General features: G+C 37.7%; 1 protein-coding gene across 1 annotated transcript; it reads right to left on the bottom strand.

The window, feature by feature from the left end:
- Positions 1-7,510: 7,510 nt before the first annotated feature.
- Positions 7,511-7,849, bottom strand: LOC133328389 (general odorant-binding protein 57c-like; the record flags this gene model as incomplete). The annotated part of the gene is made up of 1 exon (XM_061536959.1): positions 7,511-7,849. A coding segment is annotated over one exon (339 nt), but the record flags the coding sequence as incomplete, so codon positions are not given.
- Between the last annotated feature and the right edge of the window lie 8,288 nt (positions 7,850-16,137).

Genomic DNA, 16,137 nt, shown 5'->3' with positions numbered 1-16,137 from the left:
CTATATCAAAATCTGAACCGATTTTCACGAATCTTAGCACAAGTCATTCTAGACTTAATTGAATACGCTATGCAAAAATTCGTGCAAATCAAATAGTTTTCAAGGACTTTGGAGCACCATTTAACTAAAATCGGCGGAAACTATATGGGAGCTATATCTAAATCAAAACGGATTTTCACGAAACTTAGCACACATCATTCTAGTCCTAATTCAGTAGGCTATGCCAAATTTCGTGCATATCGAAAGATATATAGGGACTTTGGTACACCATTTACATTAAATCGGGTGAAAATATATATGGGAGGTATATCTAAATCTGGACCGATTTTCAGGAAACTTAACATTTATCATTCTAGTACGCTATGCCAAATGTCAGTACGCTATGTCAAATGTCGTGCAAATCGAAAGATATATAGAGTCTTTACTCCACCTATTACCCTAAATCGGGTGAAACTATATATGGGAGCTATATATAAATCTTAACAGATTTTCACGAATTTTGGCAGACATCATTCTCGTTCTTATTCTTTACTCTGTGTCAAATTTTGTGCAAATCAAAAAATTTACAGGGACTTTAGTGGACTATTTACCTAAAATCGGGCGAAGCTATATGCGTGAGCTATATTTAAATCTGGACCGATTTTCAGGAAACTTACCATTCATCATTCTAGACTCAATTCAGTACGCAATGCCGAATTTTGTGCAAATCAAAAGATATATAGGGATTTTAGTACACCATTTACATTAAATCGAACGAAACTATATATGGGAGCTATATCTAAATCTGAACCGATTTTCAGGAAACTTTACACACATCATTTTAGACCTAATTCATTACGCTATCCCAAATTTCGTGCAAATCGAAAGATATTTAGGGACTTTTGTGCCCCATTTACCTTAAATCGGACGAAAATATATATGGAAGCTATATCTAAATCTGAACCGATTTTTCCCAATTTCAATAGGGTTCGTGCTTGGGCCAAATAAGTGACTTGTGCCAAATTTCATCCAAATCGGATCAAAAATTCGACCTGTACTTTGTAACAAAGTACATGGACGGACAGAAAAAATTTAAACCAGTGAGCGGAGCAGTATAGTCGGACGGAGCCGACCATATGATACCCTACACAACTACCACGAAAAGCAAACTTTCGACGGTTCTATATTCTGAGCCTGGGCAATGTTTCGTGATATTTGCACCCTTTTTACCGATTCCACTTTCTAGGTCTTGCATATTTTCCAAAATGTTTTTTCTTGAAGTGAATTTTTACGCCATAAAATAAAAAAGTGGCCACTTTAGGTTTTTGTTGATTTGACCCTCAGAAAATTGACCGATCATCATCGCAACAGCCGCTCTAAGTATTTGGTCAGATCCCCTTCACCTTGTAAACTATGTGATGTTCTGCATATAATAATTGCCTCTAGAGCTACTAGAAAATCTGACAATATTAAAGTTTTCGGTTCATTGCACCGCCTGAATGAAATCTCAACTTAACCGAAAACTATAGCCGTCGTCCCTGATCGTAATCGGAAATTCATGTACAATTTCAAAGCGATCAGCGAGACATTTCCGTCCTCTAATGGTGTAATAGTAATAATATGCACATAGTCACCTTTACCTAATTACGTATAACTCCCACATCAGAGTACATGCTGCCATAAGTTTGGTGTCAATTTGAAGGTCAACCACTCCTCTTGCGTATACTATCAACTTCTCTGGTATATGTCCTCCAGGAGCAATTATATATGCCCCAGAATAAAAATGTTGTAATTTTTCACACAAAAGTCAGGGTCCATTTTACCCGCTAAATATTGGCCGATCTTTATCAAAACAGGCATGCTTATTCTTTGGCCCGATCCCCTTCTCCATGTAAAATTTCACGATGTTCGGGCCATAATTGCGGCCTATGGAGCGACCAGAAAAACCGACAAAAATTCAGTATTTGGTCCATTTCATCCCCAAAATATTGAACGATCTTTACCAAAAACAATAGGAGTCCTTATTGGGCCGAACCCATCCTACATGCAAAATTTCGTGAAGATTGGTCCATAACTGTGGCCTGTATCGTGTTTACAAATTATAATGGACAGACGGACGGACGGACACACATGTCTAGATCGACTTAGCTAGTCGAGATATGACGATCGGTATACTTAAAGGTGGGTCTAGGACCAATATTTCGCGGCGTTACAAACTCCTGGGGCTGCACAAAGCTATAATACCCTGACAACATAGTTGTGTAGGGTATAAAAAATATTAAAAAAATCCACGCCTTATGTAGGTCTCTGAAAAAAATATTTAAAATATCCACGCCTTATATAGGACTCTGAATTGAACTCTGAATTTTTTTTTTTTTTTAAATCCACGCCTTATGTCGGGCCTTGACCTTTTCAATATTAAAATTAAAGTTCCCCGATATCTGTGCTCTGTCGCTTCAACTGCATTGCAGTCGTAGCCGACATCCAATGGCTTTCGTGTTCATAAATTCTGTTCTGTTTTTTTTGTGTGTTTTTGTTGTTGGTGTCGTTTTCGCTACATGTTATGCAAAATGACATTTTTATTACTGTTATTTTAAAGTAATTTACAAACCAGTAAATTCCATTTGGCATTTTATGTCCGACGCTTTTTTATGTGGTGACAACAGCAGCAGCACCAACAACAACAAAAACAACAACTACGAAAAAAAAAACTCCGGGCTGTTAACATTCATTGTTTAGCAACAATGTTGTTGGTGCTGTTGTTGTTGCTGCTGCTCTTTGTGCTGCTATCAGGCTTATAGTAGCACAAAAGAAAGGATATTTTGTTGTCATTGGTGTTGATGTTGTTTTTGTTGTTGTTGTTGCTTTTTTGTCATAAAGTTGCATTTAATATTACGCAGCCGGGTCATTGATATAAAAAAAGAACGCAAAAGCAAACACAAACATGTCGAATATATATGGCTAAAATATTGCGTCAAAATAACTGTGAAATATCTATAAAAAAGACGATGTCAATGAGCGGTGGAAGAAGAAGCAGCAGAAGAGTGAAATCTGCATAATAGCATGATTTACATGACATGACCGAATGGATGGATCATTGACAAAGATCAACATGGGATATGCAACAACAAAAACAAAATTTATTACTTATGACACAATGAAAGTGATAAACAAAAGGCAGGGGAGAAGGAATTAAGGACGTGATGAGGATTTATAGCCTTAAGGTTGTAAAGAAAACAAAATTGGAAAATTTAAAACAGAAAAATTTTAAAATCTGTATAATAAAATATTTTTTAAAGGGCCAATAAGGCGTAGATTAAAAAAAAATTCCGAAGATCTAAATAAGCAGTGTTTTGATGAATGAGCATTGGAAAGCGTTGATTTTTAAAAATATTTTTTAGCACTTATGGAAGGCGAAGGCGATTTTTTCACTATTACTTACTTACTTAGCTGGCTTATTACAGAACTGTTGTTCCATAATTAGGAAGACCACGTTCCAATATGTTGTTTTCTACTTGGTCTTTCCATCTAATTAGTGACCTTCCCCTTCTACGGGAACCATCAGTAGGCTCGTTTTTATATGCCTTTTGAGATGGGGCATTTTCATTCATCCGCACAACATGGCCTAGCCACCGTAGTCGCTGCAGCTCGTGGTTCATTCGACGCCGATATTCACCGTCGACGCAGATCGGCCCGTAGATCTTTCGGAGAATTTTTCTCTCAAACACTTTAAGAGCCGCCTCATCTGCTTGCGCATGTACCCATGCTTCTGATCCATATAATAGCACGGGTAGTATCAGCGTCTTGTAAAGTGTGAGTTTGGTCTGGCGGGAGGTGACCTTGTTTCCAAACTGCTTACCTAGACCATAGTAGCATCTGTTGGCCATCACAATCCTTCTCCGAATTTCAAAACTGATATCATTCGTTTTATTTTTGGCGGTACCAAGGTATATAAAATCTTTAACCACCTCGAAGCTGTAGTTCTCATGTTCCACAGTTGGTTCGAGTCTACTGAACGTCTTGCGCTTTGATACCATCAGCTTGGTCTTCTCGCCGTTTACTGCCAGACCCACTTTGGCAGACTCCTTTTCAAATTGTTCCAAGGTGGCTGTTACCGCTCGCAATGTTCGATCCATTATATCGATGCCATCGGCGTAGGCGAGTAACTTGTGTTGTTTGGTGTACAGAGTGTCATTTCTGTTCACTTTTGCCACTCGCATGACCTTTTCCAGCAGGATGGTCACACTACAAACTGTCACTTTGTTTGAATCATCGTTCGGTACTGAAGGGCTCCGATAGGTCCTTTCCGACTTTAACTGCTGACCTTGTGCCACTTAAAGTTATCCTGCATAGCCGTATTAATTTTGCAGGAATGCCGAACGCAGACATGGCTTTAAACACCTCTGAACGGATAGGGCTGTCTACTGGGGCTTTATAGTCGACAAATAGGTGGTATGTGTCAATGTGTTTTTCGTGGGTCTTTTCCAGGATTTGGCGCTGAGTGAAATCTGGTCAATGGTGGATTTGCCAGGTCTGAAGCCGCACTGGTATGGTCCGATGATGCCTTTGACCATTGGCTTCAATCGTTCACACAGCACACTGTATAGCACTTTATATGCGATGGGAAGGAGACTTATTCCTCTATAGTTGGCACATATCGTCTTGTCTCCTTTTTTGTGCACGGGACACAGGATGCTGACGTTCCAATCATTGGGCATGCATTCATCTAGCCATTGTGCTAATCAGCTGGTGCATGCTCCTGACCAGCATCTGGCCACCAGTCTTAAATAGTTCGGCTCGTAACCCATCGGCTGCTGCTGCTTTATTGTTATTGATCCGATTAATTGCTTTTATGACCTCATCTTGGCTAGGTGGTATACACTCTATACCATCATCTCTTATTGGTTCTGGGGTATCTACTTCATCGCCACTATTTGGTACTAGAAGCTTTTCGAAATGCTCCTTCCAGATCCTCAACACGCTGTCTGTATCTGTCACCAGGTTTCCTTCTTCATCTCTACAGGAGGATGTGCCTGCACCCAAGCCTTCGGTTTGGTGTTTTACCCGATGGTAGAATTTTCGGACTTCATTCCGACTCATGTACATCTCGATTTGCTCACGCTCACGTTTTTCTTGCTCTTTCTTCTTTTTCCTGAAAACACGTTTCTCCTCTCTCCTTTTCTCCCGATAATTCTGCATCACGTTACGTATTGCTACTGTCTGCAGGGTTGCCCTGTACGCTGCGTTTTTCACATCAGTAGCATTACGACACTCCTGATCGTACCATGGATTTCTTGGTGGTGGTTTTTGGCACCCAAGTGTTGCTTTTGCTGCAGTTTGTAGGGAGTGGGCAATTCTTTGCCATTGTGCTTCTATACTATTATCGGGACAAGAAGTGCTTTCTTCAAGCAGATTGGTGAGTTGAGCGGAGTAGGCCTCGGCTACCTGTTGTGTTTTCAGCTTTTCGACGTCGAGTTTCCGTGTTGTATTAGATCGCACCTTTACTGCAACATTAAGACGGGTGCGTACCTTGGTTGCAACATGGTAATGGTCCGAATCGATATTCGCTCCACGGATCGATCGGACGTCTTAAACACTGGATGAATGCCTTCCGTCTATCACAACATGATCAATTTGATTTCTCGTTAGTTGATCAGCGGAGATCCAGGTTGCCTTGTGTATATCGAGATACTTGAATCTGGTGGTGCCAACTTTTGCTGCCGCGATGTCAATCAACCTCATGCCGTTGTCGGATGTTTCTTTATGAAGGCTGAATTTTCCGACGGTGTGGCCAAAGATATTTTCCCTTCCGATTTTTGCATTACAAATCTCCTAGCAGAATTTTAATGTCATGGCCAGGTCAACGGTTATATGCTGTTTCTAGGCGCTGTTCATCTTTATATTCGGTCGGAGCATGGACGTAAATGAGACTGATGTAGACGAACTTCGCTTTTATACGGATTATAGCAATTCGCCCATCTACTGGAGTGAATCTGGAGACAAGGTCTTTTATTCTCCTGTTAACCATAAATCCGCAACCAAATTCATGCCTCGTTTCATGGCAGCTATAATACAGGGCGCAATCGTCTGATTTATTTACGCCTGTCCCTTTCCATCGCATTTCCTGTAAGGCAATAATATCGGCTTTGTACTTCTTGAGTATATCCGCCAAAGTGAGCACTGCGTCTGTTCTGTGCAACGTGCGCACATTCCAAGTGCAGATTTGCAGATCGTGGGGGTTTGGCTTTCTTTTTCTTTGCTTTTTCATAGTAGGTTGGGTTTCCCGAGAGTGGGCAACTAACCCGACGCCCCAACGCATTTTTTACAATTCTTATGGGTGAACTCGCGGCATATATTAGCTCACTATTTCATTGGGTGATGAGAATAGCTCCCCAGTAGCTTAGTTGATCTAGACATGTGTGTCCGTCCGTCCGTCCGTCTGTCCATTATAATTTGTAAACACGATACAGGCCACAGTTATGGACCAATCTTCACGAAATTTTGCATGTTGGATGGGTTCTGGCCAATGAAGACCCCTATTGTTTTTGGTAAAGATCAGTTAATATTTAGGGGATGAAATGGACCAAATACTAAATTTTTGTCGGTTTTTTTGGTCGCTCCAGAGACCGCAATTATGGCGCGAACATCGCGAAATTTTACATGGAGAAGGGGATCGAACCAAAGACTAAGCATGCCTGTTTTGATAAGGATCGGTCAATATTTAGCGGGTCAAATGGACTCTGACTTTTGTGTGAAAAATTACAAATTTTGTATTATATTGGCTATATATCTGCCCCTGAAGAACACAGACCAGAGAAGTTGATTGTATATCCAAGAGGAGTGGTTGACCTTTAAATTGATACCAATTATATGGTCGTACGTACTCAGATGTGGGAGTTACACTTAAATATTTACAGGTGCTTACGTACTGAGATATTATTTAGTAACCCATTACCACACTAGAGGGCGGAAATATGGCGCTGGTCGCTCTCAAAATTTTCCAGTTGTGGTCAAGGACAACGCCTATTATTTTCGGTGATGATCAGATAATAATTTTTGGATGTAGTGGACCGAAAACTTAATTTTTTGTGTGTGTGTTTTTTTTTTCGAGTCGATCTATAGGCCACAATTATAAGCCGAACATCACAACACAACCCACGGTGAAGGAAATCCGGACAAGTAATTACAAGGGCTGTACTGAATATTATTAATATTCGAAACATATGTCAGTGTAAGGTAAAGGTGCTATTGACCTCTAATCGGGCAAGAGGGTGCAAATATCACGAAATATTGCCCAGGCTCAGAATAAACATCTGCAGAAAGTTAGAGTTCCGTGGAAGTTGTGTAGGGTATCGTATGGTCGGCCCCGTCCGACTATACTGCTCCGCTCACTGGTTAAAAATAACTTTTTTTTCAAGCACCTTTGTCGATTTTTTAATAAAATTTATTTCTAAATTATTGTTGCCATTTTTATTGTTTTTATTTGTTATAATTTTTCCTAACTAGTCCTTCCTTTCCGATTACCCGGCGTTTACATCATTGCATCCAATCCACAAGTCATCATTTTGAAACTATATTCACATGGCTCATCGATAAATTCGTTTTCTGCCTTACATTTGATGGCAGCATCCATATGCTCTTGGGTGACACGTTCATCTTCTTCCAACTTGGTCAAATCCAGTTTTCCCATTTCATCCAAAAGGCCCATATCCTCCATAACACAATGGGTAAAACATTTGAAACGTTCATCCATGGTATTGGGATCGAAATCGTCATATTTGGGAATGGCTTCAAATTCGTCCTCTTGGATGCTGTTTTGTTCCATGCATTTCTGGGCGAGCTCTTTGTATTCCTCCCACTGGGCAGTGGTCTGAAAGAGAGGGGAAGTGGGAGAATATTTAAAAAAATTGAGAAGATATTTCCTCAGATATTTTGAATTATAAGAAGTCCATGATATCATTTTGGTAGACTATAGTCCTCAGGTCCAATATCCTTCTCCTTTAAATTTCATAATTTCCTTGGATTTCCTTTTCAAACTTACCCCGCCAACAAGAAGCGCCACTACACAAATTGCCAAACACAAATAAAATTTCATTTTGTTTTTGTAATATTTTTTGTAGCTTTTAATTTTCTAATTTGTTTTGATTTGTGTTTAATGGACACCTTCTGGACTGACATTCCGTTGATGGATTTGAATTTTGTTTTTATATGGAAATTTTTGCAGTTTGCTGGGGCTATTCGAAAATCATTCAATTGCATGCTTAAATTCAATTATAATTTTTTGTCAATTTTTTTATTGTTGTTGTTGATTTTTAATTGAATTAAAACATTTCATGTAAATTCTAATGAATGAATTTTATTTTAATTCGATTTTATTTATTAGCATCATTTGATTTAATCTTGTTTTGTTTCACTTTTTTATAATAATTCGGCTTGTTTTATTTTTCATTAACAAATCAATTGAAATGTTGTGAAAAAAATCAGAAAACAAATTGTTTCATCACCTCTATTATTTAAAAGGGAGCTTTTGGAATATTGTAGTGTTGAATTTTGTAAAGGGGGAGAATATATAACATTGGAGATCAGGTGATTTTTTTTGTAAATTTCTAATTAAAATTATAATTTTTATTGATTATAATATTCATAATAAATTGGATTAAAATTATTTTCATTAAAAAAGGCCAATTATTTTTCAATAGAAATAAATTCAAATCGCCGCCATAGATAGGCATATATATTTTTTTCAATTCAGGCCTCACATAGTTCTCTGAAAAATTCATATTAAACCAGTAAGGAAAGTAGTAAAGTCGGACTGGGCCGACTATATGATACCCTTCACCACTTGGGTATATTGTACATATGTATCCGTATAATTGTATGTCAATGTTTTGCCTCAAAGGAATATGCTCATGTCTTTCGGCAACCTATGATAAATTTAACCAGTGAGCGGAGCAGTATAGTCGGACGGGGCCGACCATATAATACCCTACACAACTTCCATGAAAATCTAACTTTGCGTTATTTGCACCATCTGGAAACCTGACTAAAGGTCAACATATATTACTAATATTCAGTAGACGAGGGCTGTACTTGTCCAGAATCACTTTGCCGTGGGTTATGTTGTGATGTTCGGATTATAATTGTGGCATATAGATCGTCTCGAAAAAAACACAAAAAAATTAAGTTTTCGGTCCACTTCATCCCAAAATTTTTATCTGATCTTCACCAAAAATTATAGCCGATATCCCTGACCATACCTGGATCCTCATTGAATATTTCAAAGCGATCAGCGCTATATTTCCGCCCTCTAGTGTGGTTTTGGGTTACTAAATAATGTCTGAATACGTAAGCACCTGTAAATATTTAAGTGTAGCTCCCACATCTGCGTACATACGACCCTATAATTGGTATCAATTTAAAGGTCAACCACTCCTCTTGAATATACTATCAACTTTTTGGGTCTAGGTCCTTCAGGGGCAAATATATACGCCATAGAATAAAAATTTTGTCATTTTTCACACAAAAGTCAGGGTCCATTTGACCCGCTAAATATTGACCGATCTTTATCAAAACAGGCATGCTTATTCTTTGGCCCGATCCCCTTCCCCATGCAAAAATTCGCGGTGTTTGAGCCATAATTGCGGTCTCTGGAGCGACCAGAAAATCAGACAAAAATAAAGTTTTTGGTCCATTTCATCCCCTAAATATTAACTGATCTTTTCCAAAAACAATAGGGGTCTTCATTGGCCCGAACCCATTCTACATGCAAAATTTCGTGAAGATTGGTCCATAACTGTGGCCTGTATCGTGTTTACAAATTATAATGGACAGACGGTCTAACGGACGGACGGGCACACATGTCTAGATCGACTCAGCTAGTCGAGATATGACGATCGGTATACTTAAAGGTGGGTCTAGGACCAATATTTCGCGGCGTTACAAACATTTGGGGCTGCACAAAGCTATAATACCCTGACAACATAGTTGTGTAGGGTATAATTAAAATCGGGCAGACAAATTTATGGAAAATGATTTATAGCAAAATTGATACACGCTATTCGGTACGCCGCACAGTTAAACATTTAATCTCAAACAGACACCCGTTCGAAATACATATGGAAGATATGGCTGGATCCGCACCAATTTCAACAAAACCCAATAACGTCATTAAAGTCTCACTTCGATACAATGTGCAGAATTTCGGGTTAATCGGACAAACATTAGCAGTTTGGTGCACCATTTATGTAAAATCGGACGAAAATATAGCACACATCATTCTGGACTCAATTCAGTACGCTATGCCAAATTTCGGAATTTTGTGCAACATTTACATTAAATCGGACGAACATAGCAGACATCTTTTTAGACTCAATTTAGTACTCTATGCCAAATTTCGCACAAATCGAAAAAATATAGAGGATCTTTGGTGGACCATTTATATTTAATCGGACGAAAATATATATGAGAGCTATATCCAAATCTGAACAGATTTTCACGAAACTTAACACACATCATTCTAGACTCAATTCAACACGTCGTGCAAAATTTCGTGCAATTCAAAGAATATATAGGGACTTTGGTGCACCATTTACATGAAATCGGACGATAATATATCCAAATCTGAGCTATATCAAAATCTGAAGCGATTTCCACGAATCTTAGCACACATAATTCTAGACTCAATTCAACACGCCGTGCAAAATTTCGTGCAATTCGAAGAATATATAGGGACTTTGGTGCACCATTTACATTAAATCGGACGGAAATATATATGGGAGCTATATCTAAATCTTGACCGAATTTCTGGAAACTTTACACACATCATTCTAGACTCAATTCAGCACGCCGTGCAAAATTTCGTGCAAATCGAAGTATATATAGGGTCTCTGGTGTACCATTTAGCTAAAATCGGACGAATCTATACATGTGAGCTATATCAAAATTTGGACCGATTTTCACGAAACTTGGCAGACATCACTCTCGGCTCAATTCAGTACGTTATTCCAAATTTCGTGTAGATCGAAATATATATAGGGACTTTGGTGCACCATTTACATTAAATCGGACGAAAATATATATGGGAGCTATGTCTAAATCTTGACCGAATTTCAGGAAACTTTACACACATCATTCTAGACTCAATTCAGCACGCCGTGCAAAATTTCGTGCAAATCGAAGTATATATAGGGTCTCTGGTGTACCATTTAGCTAAAATCGGACGAAACTATACATGTGAGCTATATCAAAATTTGGACCGATTTTCACGAAACTTGGCAGACATCACTCTCGGCTCAATTCAGTACGTTATTCCAAATTTCGTGCAGATCGAAATATATATAGGGACTTTGGTTCACCATTTACATGAAATCAGACGAAACTATACATGGGAGCTATATCTAAATCTGGACCGATTATCACGAAACTTGGCAGACATTATTCTAGACTTAATTCATTACACTGAGTCAAATTTCTTGCAAATCGAACGACATATAGGAACTTTGGTGCACCATTTACCTTAAATCTGACGAAACTATATATGGGAGCTATATCTAAATCTGGACCGATTTCCACGAATCTTAGCACACATCATTTTAGGCTCAATTAAGTACGCTGTGCCAAACTTCGTGCAAATCGAAAGCTATATAGGGCCTTTGGTGCACCATTTACATGAAATCGGACGAAGCTATATATGGGAGCTATATCTAAATTTGAACCGATTTTTCCCAATTTCAATAGGGTTCATCCTTGGGGCAAATAGACGAGCTGCGTCAAATTTCATCCAGTTCGGATCATAAATGCGACCTGTACTTCGTTTACAATTTAACATGGCCAGACGGACGGACGGACATGCATAAATCGACTTAGAAAGTGATTCTATGCATATCCTCAAAAGGAACCATTTGTCTATCTCGTTTCCTTTTGCCTGTTACAAACATATGCACAAAGAGTATGAAAATATTTTTAAGCCAGTGAGCTGAGCAGTATAGTCGGACGGGGCCGACGGGGCCATACAAAACCCTACACAACTACCACGTAACTCTAACTTTCTACACAACTACCACGTAACTCTAACTTTCTGTGGGTGTTTATTTCGGGCAATATTTCGTGATATTTGCACTCTCTTGGCCGCTTAGAGGTCAACAGCACCTCTTCCTTACACTGACATATTTTCCGAATATTACTAATATTCAGTACAAGCCTTCTAATTACTTGTCCAGATTCCTTTCAGTGGCTTGTGTTGTGATGTTCAACTTATAATTGTGGCCTATGGGTCGACTCGAAAAACACAAAAGAGTTATGGTTTGGGTCCACTTCATCACAAAATTATTTTCTGATTATCACCGAAGACTCTAGGCTCCCACATCGAAGAGGTAATTGGTATAAATTTGAAGGCCAACCACTCCTCTTGGATATATATTCAACTTCTTGGTTCTATGTCATTTAGGAGTAAATATTTTCGCTTTAGAATATACATTTTGTAATTTTTCACACAAAAATCAGTATCCATTAGACCCGTTTAATATTGACCGATTTTCTTCAAAACAGGCATGTTTATTCTTTGGCCCGATTCCCTTCACCATGTAAAAAATCACGATGTTCGGGCCAAAATTAGTGCATCTGGAGCGACCAGAAAATCATAAAAATAAATTTTTTGGTCAATTTCATCCCTTAAGTATTAACTGATCGTTACCAAAAAACAATAGGGGTCTTCATTTGGCAGAACTCATCCTACATGCAAAATTTCGTGAAAATTCGTCCATAACTGTGGTCTGAATCATGTTTACAAATTATAATGGACAGACGGACGGACACACATGTCTAGATCGACTCAGCTAGTCGAGATATGACGATCGGTATACTTAAAGGTGGGTCTAGGACCAATATTTCGCGGCGTTACAAACTTTTGGGGCTGCACAAAGCTATAATACCCTGACAACATAGTTGTGTAGGGTATCAAAATGCAATCTTTATATAGGTCTCTAACATTTTTTTAATAATTTTGTGAAAAAATAATTAAAGTTTCTTGTGAACATATGCAAGGGCATCACGCTTGAGGAATCATAACAGAAAAGAACTATATGTTTTTTTGACACTTGGGAAAAAACAGGGAAAACAAAAAAATTCCCATCAATCTCCAGCACCCTCCCCCAGCAACACTAAGAAAATTTCCTAAAGTTTTCACTCGAGTTCATGAGCTGTTGTTTGTGTTTGATTGGATTGAAGTTTTTTCCTCTGCAGGATTACTCAAAGGATTTGTTGTTGTTGCATAGTACAACAACAGACATATAAGGGAAGGAGGTTAAAAAAGAAAAACTCAAGAAAAATGCAACAGAAACGACCCAAGTTGGAAAATGCAACTTGCACAGTAAATAAAGCGAATTTTTTTGAGCGGGAGTTAGGTTGAAGGAGTAGCAGGAAGGAGTCTGACCTTGGAGGAATAAATATTTTTTTTTGTGTCTTGTAAATCTAGATGCCTATAAACTTCATTTCTAGAAAGGTATACCCTTTCTAGATGATGGTGGACCATCTATAAAAATTTCTTAAAAATTTGTTTAAAATTAAAATAATTTTTTGTATCTTCTTCCTCCCAAACTCCAACCATTTTCATTTTTTTTTATCATTGCTTGAAGCTATGACGAACTTCTGCAAAGAATCTGTGAAAAAATAACATAATGAAAAAACATATGACTTACATACAGGACTACGTGTGGAGTCGATGAAAGGAGTGGAGAAGGGGGGTGGTGGTAGCATAGTACCACCAACCAAGGACTCTAAAGTTATGTGAATGCAAACTCTGATGTTGAAGATTAATAAAGTTGAAAGATATTGTTATTTGTTCTTAAAGAATTTTCTTCTTCTTCTCCACTTCTTCCTCTTGGTTAGTTTTACTTGTCTATTAAAACATTTTTTTTTTTATCCTGACTTCCTCTTCTTCCTGTGAGACTTTCAGTGTTGTGGGTTACATTTTCCAAGGAGTTTGTTTTTAAAACTTTAGCATGTGTGTTTACATGTTACAGTTTTCGTTTTCTTAATAAAATTTATTTCAAACTTGAAATTTTGCAAAATAAGTTGAAAGGATTTAAAATTAGAAAAACAAAATAATTTAAATTTTAGATTTAAAAAAAATTAGGGACCATTTTTAAATGTAAGTATTTATTTTTTAGGGACCATTAGATAATGTGGATTTAAAAAAAAAACAAGTGAAAAAGCGTTATGTTCGGCCGGGCCGAACTTTGGATACCATCCACCATAGTTATACTGACAGATACATGCAATGAAAATATAGGGAACATACCAAAATGTGGGCATATACCGATAATTCTACAAACCGATTTATGTAAACCATTATGTACAAAAAATACAAACTTCAGCAATTTTTAATGGGGATTTTTCCTAAAATCTGTAAGATCCAAAAAGTCGACTGATACTGATAACGAATGGTAGAGTATAAAATCCTCGAACAAATCAGATAACTATTTTAATATAAACCAGTAAGGAAAGTAGTAAAGTCGGACGGGGCCGACTATATGATACCCTTCACCACTATGGGTATATTAAACAGGACTGTTAGCATGAAATTGGATGAAATAAAATATGTGATATTTATCTAAATGTGAATCTACGTAGATCTATCCATAAAGTATGTCAATCGACTTCAAACAAATATAAATAGGTCATACGTTGGGCTATGTCTGTACTTCTAGAAAACGCAACTACGTAATTCTTTGCTCAATTTTGTAAGTTGTGCAAAATTAGATGTCAATCTGACTAACTTGAGCAGTTTGATGCCCAATTTACTTGACATCGGGCGAAAATATATATGTAAGCTTTATCCAAATATTAAGCGATTTCAAACAAACTTGTCACAGGTTAGGTTATACTAATTTCAGAACGTTTTGTTCCTATCAGCCTATTGGTTCCTTGGTGCGTCAATTACTTAAAATCAATCTATAATAAAAGGGAGCTATATCTAAATCTGGACCGATTTTCACGAAACAAGGCAGACATCACTCTAGGCTCAATTCAGTACGTTATGTCAAATTTCGTGCAAATTGAAAGATATTTAGCGACTTTTTTTATAAAAACAACAAACTGGGATTCAGCCTGACTATTTTGCAAAAACAAAAGACTTTGGTGGACCATTTACATGAAATCGGACGAAACTATATATGGAAGCTATATCTAAATCAGGACAGATTTTCTCGAAACTTGGCAGACATCACTCTAGGCTCAATTCAGTACGTTATGCCAAATTTCATGCAAATCGAAAGATATATAGCGACTTTGGTGCACCATTTACATGAAATCGGACGAAACTATATATGGGAGCTATATAGAAATCTGGACCGATTTTCACGAAACTTGGCAGACATCATTCTAGGCTCAATTAAGTACCTTATGCCAATTTTCGTGCAAATCGAAGGATATATAGGGACTTTGGTGCACCATTTACATGAAATCGGACGAAACTATATATGGGAGCTATATCTAAATCTTGACCTATTTTCACGAAACTTGGCAGACATCATTCTAGAGACTCAATTCAGTACGTTATGTCAAAATTCGTGCAAATCGAAAGATGTTTAGCGACTTTGGTGGACCATTTAAATCAAATCGGACGAAACTATATATGGGAGCTATATCTAAATCTGAACCGATTTTCTCCAAACTTGGCAGACATCACTCTAGGCTTAATTCAGTACTTTATGCGAAATTTCGTGCAAATCAAAAGATATATAGGGACTTTGGGCACCATTTACATGAAATCGGACGAAACTATATATGGGAGCTATATCTAAATCTGGACCGATTTTCACGAAACTTGGCAGACATCATTCTAGACTTAAATGATTACCCTGTACCAAATTTCGTTCAAATCGAAAGATATATAGGGACTTTAAATGGTGCCTTTACATGAAATCGGACGAAACTATATATGGAAATATGTCTAAATCAGGACCGATTTTCATGAAACTTGGCAGACATCACTCTAGGCTCAATTAAGTACGTTATGCCAAATTTCGTACAAATCGAAGGATTTATAGGGACTTTGGTGCACCATTTACATTAAATCGGACGAAACTATATATGGGAGCTATATAGAAATCTGGACCGATTATCTCGAAACTTGGCAGACATCACTCTAGGTTTAATTCA

The sequence above is a fragment of the Musca vetustissima genome, unplaced genomic scaffold (genome assembly GCF_032173495.1).
Source record: "Musca vetustissima isolate MV318-11 ecotype Yass unplaced genomic scaffold, APGP_CSIRO_Mvet_v1 utg33170, whole genome shotgun sequence".
Taxonomy (NCBI): domain Eukaryota; kingdom Metazoa; phylum Arthropoda; class Insecta; order Diptera; family Muscidae; genus Musca; species Musca vetustissima.
Note: the sequence above shows the minus strand (reverse complement) of the source record. Positions and strands in the feature narration are given on the sequence as shown.